General features: G+C 38.0%; 1 protein-coding gene across 1 annotated transcript; it reads left to right on the forward strand.

Moving 5' to 3' along the window:
• Positions 1-330: 330 nt before the first annotated feature.
• On the forward strand, positions 331-1,534 carry LOC306982444 (uncharacterized protein; the record flags this gene model as incomplete). The annotated part of the gene is made up of 4 exons (XM_079582379.1): positions 331-537; positions 698-845; positions 959-1,068; positions 1,226-1,534. The coding sequence occupies 4 exons, from the start codon at positions 331-333 to the stop codon at positions 1,532-1,534; spliced, it is 774 nt and encodes a 257-aa protein (XP_079438505.1).
• Between the last annotated feature and the right edge of the window lie 8,139 nt (positions 1,535-9,673).

Genomic DNA, 9,673 nt, shown 5'->3' on the forward strand with positions numbered 1-9,673 from the left:
GTTTGAGGACATTTCAGACCAGTTCTAGGGTAAATCTCGCTTGAAATAAGAAAGTCAAATTGCCAATGAGATAAGACCAATTTCCTTACCCCATTGGCAAAGAAAATGACCTGAAATAAGGACGAAATGTATCGAAACGAGTCAGAAACGTCTCAGAACAAGTGAAATAATCTAGGACAAATGCCCAAGAACTTCTTAACTAGTCAAAACAACAAAAAAATTGGATTATTATGCTCAAATTGAGATGTTTATACTGATCTAGTTCATATGAGCTGAGAAAGAGGACTTTACAACACCTTTTTATTGCTTGCAGTGAGTTCTCCTGACCTGATGGACAGCCAAAAGAGCCAGAGTAGACACTACAAGACCCTCCAGGACATGTACAAGTCTAAAAAGCCAAACAAAGCAGCTGTAACCCATTTACTCAACCTGGAGTTTGAAGCAAGAAGACGCTTTATCACATGTGGCGTTCTGAAGGAGTCAGACAGACCAACAAAAGTCCTAGAAGCCTATCCCTGTTTCAAAGAATTGGACCATGTAAGTAACATAGCTTCTACCATACAGTATGTTGTAAATTTAGTTGCATTTTCACAGGCAAATTACAAAAAAAGTTTTTTAGTTGGTGAAAAAACATGCTATTTACTTTGTAATTTATGGATTAACATTTGCAAGACTAAGCCAATGTATTTGTTTTAAGGTTTTGGATGAGGTGCAGAGAATTGTCCAACCCAAGAACTCAAACTTCATTGCAGAGACTATGGTGAGATGGGAAGACTTCTTTTCCAAGGTCAAGTTCTATGGAGTAATGAAGAAAGCCATGAAACCTCCCAAGACACTCAACAGTGGTGAGATTGCATTAGCAAATATATAATAGCAATAAATGAGTATAGATTAAGGTCAGAATAGATGCTAATGTTTTTTGTTTTTTCCTTTGTTTTTTGTGCTTTCTTCAAACTAGCGGACCATGCCTTAGCAGTGTTTACGGCTCTTCCAGAACTTTTTCCATCTGCTGTATCTCCACCCAAGAAGTTGGGCCCTTGCAGCGAAGCCTTTTTTCATGTACTTAAGGTGAGAATTTTTTGCTTTTACTTGAAGGTTTATTGGTTAACTCTTTTGTAGTCGTTACCTAACGTTGGTGCTGCTGTTATAGCAAAAAACACACACTGACAATTTATTTTCTGATATTGATCATCTCAATTTTTTATTCTTATGTTTTGTCATTTAGACGGCGGAAGACCCCGAGGGATATCTCCAACAGCGACCCCTGTCTTGCCCAGTGCTGCTCATTTCCAAGGACAACTGCATGATAGCAGTTGACAACACACCGGTGACCACCTTTGCAAGTACGAAGCTGGATGAAGGACTTGTGTACCTGATGGCCTATTACTATGCCTTCCACCTCACATACCCAAAGTGTATTTCAACACTGCTCTCAGTACTGCAAACTGAGATTCTGCTGGACTCTATCCATGACCGAGATGCTACTTCCATGTACAAAAAAGCCATTGCTGAGTGGAGGTCCTTCATTGAGTGAGTGTATCTATTACCATTTCTACTTGTGTTCGAGTAGTGTTGTTTCAAAGCTTCGAGTGTTCGTTAAACAACAGTTATGTTACGTTGACATCTACGTTGTTACATTGAACAACGTTGACATCTATGTTACGAATCTGACTTGTTAAAGTAAGTTAAAGGCAAAGGTGAAGGCATTACCAAGTATAAAAATGTGTAGCATTGTGAAAAAAAGTTACAATACAAATTTGGCATTTTCAGGTCTGTTGTGAAATCCTCTGTGCCCAGTGATGAATAGTGTTCACATTGCAGTGAATAAATCTTTTTTTTTAAATTATAAAACCTGTGTTTGAAGTGGTCTTATTTGAAGATAATTTTCCTTAATCTGTGTCTAATATTAAGTGTTTTGATGCTTAAAATAGGTACTGCATCAGTAAAACAAGTAATGTTGTGAGCAAAAATGTCTTGCGCTTTTCTTGAATCTAGAAAACTTTGCTTAGATCAAGACTTCGATCAAATTATTCAGATTTTCTTTCCCAAAATAAGAAAAATGTCCTTAAATAATAGTATTAATTAAGAACATTTTGCTTAAAAATGTTTTAATTTAGAACATGTTGCTTAAATCAAGCAATATTTAAGTAAAATACCCCACAATTTTTCCCTAAATAAGATTTTTTTTCTGAAATTATTCAATTTTCTGAGGACATTTTGCTTAATTCTAGCAATTTCTTTGCTTAAATCTAGTTTTTCTTTCTTGTTTTATAACAAGAAAAATATTCTAGAAATAAGAATTCTTAGCAAGAAAAAAATGCTTACCCCATTGGCAGATTCTTTTGCTTAAAACAAGACAAAATGTCTTATTTTAAGATTTTTTCCCCTGTTTTTAGGAGGGTACTTTTTGCAGTGTGACAGTTTGTGTTTCGTGTGAATTAGCCCAAGAATTACAAAGAAATCAGCAATAGGTTGCATTCAAGTGACATCACAACATTCTATAGATCCAATCATTTAAAACAAGTGGAGCAACTGAAAACTCCATGTTTGTTTGTTTGTTTGTAGACTTTATTGTCCCCATAGGGAGATTTGTCCTCTGCATTTGACCCATCCTTCGATGCCGCTGGGGCGACAACAGTACTTCTGAAGTGGAGCCAGGCTGATGCTCATAATCACCCAAAAAGTGGATTCTAAGCAAGTAAAAATGTCTTACTTTTAGAAATAAGTTCTTATTTTTTCCCTAAAAAGTAATAATGTCTTGCCGAGCAAAGTTTTCTTGAGAAAAAAAAATCTTTTTTTAGGAAATAAAATCTAGCCATTTCTTGTTCAGATATATTTGCTAAAACGTGCTAATTTATCTTGTAAAAAGAAAGAAAAACTTTTTGAATCTTCTTCAGCTTTAGACAAAGAATATTTTGTCTTATTTTAAGAAAAACTAAGAACACAACAACTCTTAAAGTAAGAACTGATTCTCACAGAGAGATAATACATTCCATTCTTTAAAGTGGGCGGCTCGGTGGCACAGCGGTTAGAGCCTCAGCTTCACAGCTCGAAGGTCCTGGGTTTGATTCCCACCAGGGACGGGGCCTTTCTGTGTGGAGCATGTTCTCCCTGTGTTTACCACTAAAAACATGTACAATAAGTGAATCCAGCTGACCATCAGCCTGGCTCCACATCATGGAGGTGGGTCTCCGGGTGAGGGCAACATTTTCCTTAAATATTAGGATTTATTAAGAACATTTTTCTCAAAAATGTGTGTAATTTAGAACATTTTACTTAAATCAAGCAACATTTAAGTAAAATACCCACAATTTTTCACTAAATAAGAATGTTTTCCTTAAATGATTCCATTTTCTGATGACATTTTGCTTAATTTTAGCTATTTATTTGCTTAAATTTAGTGTTTCTTTCTTGTTTTATGATAAAAAATAAAAAATAAAAATATTCTAGAAATAAGAATTCTTGGCAAGAAAAAAATGCTGACCCCATTGGCAGAATTTTTTTATAAGACAAAAGACAAAAGGTCTTATTTTAAGATTTTTTCCCCTTGTTTTTAGTAGGGTACTTTTTGCAGTGTAGCTGGAGGATTCACCTATTATACATACCATGTAACCATGGTAACTGTCAAAATCCAGATTTCTAGTATTTTATTGCTAATTTCTCTGTAATTCCTGGACCAATTCACATGGAACAAAAACTGTCACAAAGTTCAGCGTCTTCTCTTCCAGCTGTAGAAATACGAAAAGTCAACAACACTCTGGATAACTAGGAAATGAGGCCCTATGTCAAAAATCCTGAAATATCCCTTTAATAAATCTGAAATACTACACGGCCACCAGATGGCACTATTTCCCCTGTAATGATCATTGACAGATAGTAGCAATGAATAAACTAGCTCATAATTTTTTTCCATACAATGTGAAATAGCTCCCAATTATAAAATGAATAAATAACAATTCAAACTTTTCTCTGAGTTTTGCTGCTGTCGCTTTATGATGACATCACACGCGCGTCACGTCCTCCATCCGAATGTCTACACTATTCCCTATATAGTGACTATATAGTGGTCACGCCATTTTGTAGGGGTGTCCGAATGTCCAGAGAGAAAAAAGTAGTGCACTCGAAGTTTCCCACAATGCATCTGGAAAAGTAGTGAGCATCGATGGTCACTAAACGGGTCAATATAGACCACAATGCATTGCGAGAGTCGGAGAAGAGCCTGACAGCGACAGGTCTTTGAACTAAACAACACAACTGAAGTAAATCAGCTGTTTCAGTCGTGTGTTTATTTTTCTCATGAATAAACGACCTAAATATAAACGGTTACGGTGCAAAGATGCTAACGCTAGCTGCTAACTTTTAGCTTACGCTGTTAAATGACCGATAGCTTCTTCTCGAATAATCCAAGCCATTCATGTAAGTAAATGTGAAGTAAAAGCGTATCTGACTCGTATTAATCCATAAATATTCCACTGTCTCATGAGTTTGGTTGGTCTTTGTCGCAGAAATACTTTATTCCCGGAGTTTTGACGAACTTTTAGCAGATGTAGTCGCTCAATCTGCTGGCGCTTCGGACACCGGGCTCTGACCTACTTTCGGCACGTCTTTTGAGCTCACGCTGGGGTGATTTTTTTTATTTTTCCTTTTTTTGTGATGATAGTAACGCCTGTAAAAGTGCCAAAACAGTCATTCTGTTTCATAAAATAAACATTTGTAGCAATAAATAAATTCAGATCAAAAAATAATAAAAAACATATCTGCAGAATCAGTGACTATATAGTCGACTATATAGATACAGACGGCATCTCTGGAATCGCCCATACATGGTCATGTTTGAAAACAGTTAAGGGGGAAAACAATTTTGAAAAAATCGAAACTTTCTCTAATTATTCAAAAACTACTTTAACAAATGGTAAATTATGAACATAGCTTTCTACTAAATAAAGATACAAAGACATGGAGAGGAGCAAAGTGGTTCAACAGCCCATAAATACATAAAAAAGGGGAGAATGCTAACATAATGCTACATGTTAGCATCGGGTTAATGCTAACGGTTAGCTAGCGCTAGCTACAAATGCCGTTTTTTCACTTCTACAGAACAATCTGCTGTGAGAAAATATCCAAATGGGCCCGATTTACAATGGACTGTATTTGTATGTGATAAATAAGTTCATATTCCACAAGAAAATGGCTAAAAAGAGTGGAAAATTGAGTTTCCCTAAAGATTCTATTTTCCCCCCTCGGCGAAGCCACGCCCCCTTCTATGACGAGATGCCGTCTGTATCTATTGTGCGGGCCTATGTAGTTAATGAGGGGTTAGGGACTAGTGTGGACATTCGGATACATGAATCTTAGTTTTGAGCCATAGTGAGGGAAAAAAAACAACAACACACACTCAATGAAAGAGTGAGACGTCCCGAAGGTCATAGTTTCATTTTAATATGTTCATCTTGAATAAAAATGGACTTTGGAAAATAAACAGAGCCATCGGAGAGTGGAACATCACGGAGCAGCTTGAAATCCTCACGTCTCGCCCTGCTGCCGTCACATTTGTATGAAGCACTTATGAGGCAGCAATAAACCACAGGTCACTCACATTTAGGAGAAAACTCGAGTCTGAACGGGACAATCGGCCACAACATTACGACCGGGCCCCTTAAGCTAGCCCTCACAAACCCACCTCTTTTAGAAGCGCGTCTCGGCCAGAGTGCATAGCGAGCTAAAGTTGCTAACGCTGTGCTACTTTAGCTTCTTCCGGGTCTGACCCAAGTCCGGACAATCACTATCCCCAGAACTCAAAAGCTCAACCATATCCCTCATCAGCTTTGAGACAGGAGCCGCTGGTGGTCGTAATGTTTTGGCTGGGTGTTCCATCAAAAGCGTAGTCCCAGTCCGGTGAATAAATCTTTGAAATAATCTTAAATATACTCTTAAATATTTGTCCTCTCTGGTTTTTATCCCCACAGCCTGATTCAGCGTCGGAAAACAGATCTACGGAATGAACTAAAGGGAAGACGTGCACGTATGTGGACCTGCACGGAGGAGCCAGGGGGCGCCGCAGAGTCCCTTACGGGCCCAGTGGGAAAGAGCACGGGTTGAAATCCATTCTTCGTTTTAAACCCGTAGCGGAAATATGTTTGCAACTTAAAAGTGACACATTAGACACAATTTTTTGCTCACACAATTATATGAAAGATTTTGTGAAATATTTTGCACTGCCCCTTGGCGATGCGAAGGGGGCGCTGTGTCTACAGGTTCAAACCAGTCTGTTATATTTCTCTGCGCGGTTTAGGAGAGGCGTTTGGAACTTCTTTTAGAAATGAAGTGATATAGGCAAATCTCTACACTGCAAATGGCAGCAATAACACACACTGTCTGAGTGGCACGTCCGGGTTCGTGCCTCATGCATGTCATGTATCTTTCGATTTTCATTTGCGACATTGTGAGAAAACCTTTTTTTTAAAGCAGAAAACTAGCTTTTTATTGAAAAATGCAGTCGTAAGGAACATTCACACAGCTCCCAGAGACGGCAAGTTGCAGTTTTGTCTTAAGGGGACAAAACAGGCAAAACTCAATTTTTTCATTTTTCAGGTTTTTGGCCAAATTGGTCTCTGAACATATAAGCTTTCACCCGGAAACAGAAAATATGCCAAATCTTCACAAAAACATGTTTAAATATTGCGCTGATTCAATGTTCCCCCATAGACTTATATGGGAGAATGCAATTTCAAGGGCCTTTTTCTCAAAACACTTTTTTTCTGTCATTGTGGCGACTCTATGTCCACGTCAGTCGGACCTAAAGACTTCAAATTTTTCAGCCTTGGACTGAACAATATTTGGATGATTTTTTCAGAAGGATTTTTATTATTTAATCCCTAAGCCCCATTTATTGAGTTTTGAATGTCAAAAAATAAGGCGAAAATTAATTTTTTACACATTTTTCCACTAAAAACAGCTTATTTTAAAACTAAACAAGAAATCCTAAATCCTCTCTGAACAAGTCTTGGTAACTCATTCATCAATAAAATAAAACTATAAATTTGAATGTAGCTCTATCCATTATTCAGATTTTGTTGCTGAAAAGATGGGAAATTTGGGGCATTTTAGGCTTAAAACACCTTGTTCTTATATGAAAAGATAAAATGACAGAAAACTTGCAATGCATTTTTTTCTCACATTTATGACAGTGATCTACAGCAAAAGTTTCAAATTGATATCTGTAAATTTAATTTTGTTCCCTATTCACCTGCAGTGTCTCGCCTTAAAGCAGTACTAAGTAACTCTTGACCCTGCAGGTGTCGTAGCAAGTTATGATTTTTTAACGTATTAATCGTCTTGGAGAGTAAATACTTCGCTGACGGAAAAGACGAAGGGAGAGAGGGATATTGTGCATCCGATTATACAATGGAAATATTTCTTTTCACTGAAACTTGGCCGTAAATACTGTTTAAAGTGACGCTAGCCCGCAGTTAGCTTTGCCCGTTAGCATGTTAGCTTCAAGTTGCAAGCGTGGTTTTCTGGCCAGAGACACCAGGGGGAGATGAAAGACCCTTCAATCATCCCATAAACACTTGTTTTACCCCCACAGGGACTACTGAAAGGATTTATTAAGGTAAACATGTCACTTAGTACTGCTTTAATATTGTTCCTTACCAGCACACATCCCTGATATTGGGGGTTAGAAAGCTATTCTAATCATTAATCAAAGTTTGCCTTGCCCTGTCTTCCACTTCCACATCCCCTGAGAAGAGTAGGCAAAACACTGACTCATAATACTTAAGAAGAGATGAAAAACAAAACAAAAAGAGTCTGTCTGTTACATGATGTTAATGTAACAGAAAAAATCCTAAAATAGCGTAAACATTTGTGGTATTTTAAAGGAATACGGCATTAAAAAAAATCAGATAATCGGGGTTTCGATTCAAATGGCGTTTTCCTGAGTCACATGAAGCTGTTGTCGCTTTCAGGCTTACCCTTAGTAAAGGAGTAAACAAATTAGGGCTGTGCAATTAATCGAAATTCGATTACGATTTCGATTACAACAGTAAACGATTACAAAATTAGCATAATCCCAAAAAATCGATATATATATACTTTTTTCCAATTTTCTTTTGCGTTATTTCACGGCGCTGGGATTGTTTTCCCTTCGCTTTTCACGTGCCATGGCTCCTGCTTTTGTCTGACATAGAAAACAAACGGCGCCGTGTGATGATGTCATCAGGCCGCGCTGCTCAGTTTGCTTGCGCAGGTGTGAGGGCTGGCCAGCAGGGGGCAGGTGTGAAACAGAGACCTCTTTTTAATCAAGGCGTACTTGAAATCATTTGTACTTTTATAACTGTCCAGAAAACATAAAGTGTAGTGCAGTGTTTTGATTAATAAATACATAAATAAAATAAAGACTTTTTTTTAAAGGCAACAAATAGTCGTTTGAATAATCGTGATTTCAATTATGACAAAAATAATCGTGATTATTTTTTTTCAATAACCGAGCAGCCCGAAAACAAATGTTTAGGAGAAGTGATAACTAAGCTGTGAATACCTTTTGTCAGATTTTGTTTTATACGTGTTGTCTATCATTCATACGATTTGTTTTGAAGGGGTTTGAAATCAATAAACAATTTAAAAAAAATAACTGGATAAGAATATAACCTTACATGTAAATACAAATGTCTTTTTTCATGAAGGAGGGTTAGGCTTTGTTTTGTTTCTAATCTCAGAGCTAACGGCTAATATCACAAAACAACAAGCCAAAAATGAGACTAAAACACAAAAGCGTTATCCTTTGTGCGCCATTTTAATTTCTAGCTAGCCGTTAGCTTCAAGTCGCGCACGTCTACCGCGATGAACGAGGTGTTTTTAACATGAAGCTAGTGACTGTCCATTGGGAACTCACTACCCGACATGAAATCTTGAGCCATTCATTTACCTGGACAAAACACTGTTACGAAACAGGAAGTGCAGTCGCCTGTTTCCTTCTGCCATAGGCTCGTACATTCAGGGGCGGGACTGGGACTGAAAAACAGCCCTGGACTCTGGTCAGCCTGGCCCAAATTAGCGTAAATGCGACACTTCCACAAATACATATGCTAACCTCTTACCACCCGCCTTAACCCAGAGCATTTTCTCCAGTTCGGCTTTACCCAAATCTAAAGGCTTCCTGACTGGAGAGCAACACTGTAACGCCTCATTTGAAAGCTCAAATCTAGAAAAGTGATGGTAACTTTCCGTCGCGTTGTCGCTCCATTTTTGATTGTTGTTGTTTGTTTTTGCTGCTTATTTATTACTTTTTTGTGGCTTTTTGGCGTGTTTTAGTCACTTTTTCGTTGTGTTTTCGTCTCTTGTTTTTCGGGGCTTTTTTGTCATGAGTTTGTTGCTTTTTTCACCACTTTTTTCATCACGTTTTCGTCACATTTTCTTGCGTTTTTGTCACTTTTTTGTCACTTTTTTGTTGCTTTTCCAGCACATTTTTGTTTTTGGATGCTTTTCTTTGAAGCTTTTAGATTTGGGTAAAGCTCGGTTGCGCCCGGGGGTAAGGGTAAGGTAAAGTGAGGGCCCAGACCGGTGGCCCTAGAGCCGGTGGCCCTTCTGTGCTCCTCCAGAATGGACACATGGCCAGTCCGCCCCTGTGTACATTCTTTATGGCGCTTCATCACTAATAACGTGGGCTCACTTC

This window comes from Gobius niger (genome assembly GCF_951799975.1).
Source record: "Gobius niger genome assembly, chromosome: 24".
NCBI lineage: Eukaryota > Metazoa > Chordata > Actinopteri > Gobiiformes > Gobiidae > Gobius > Gobius niger.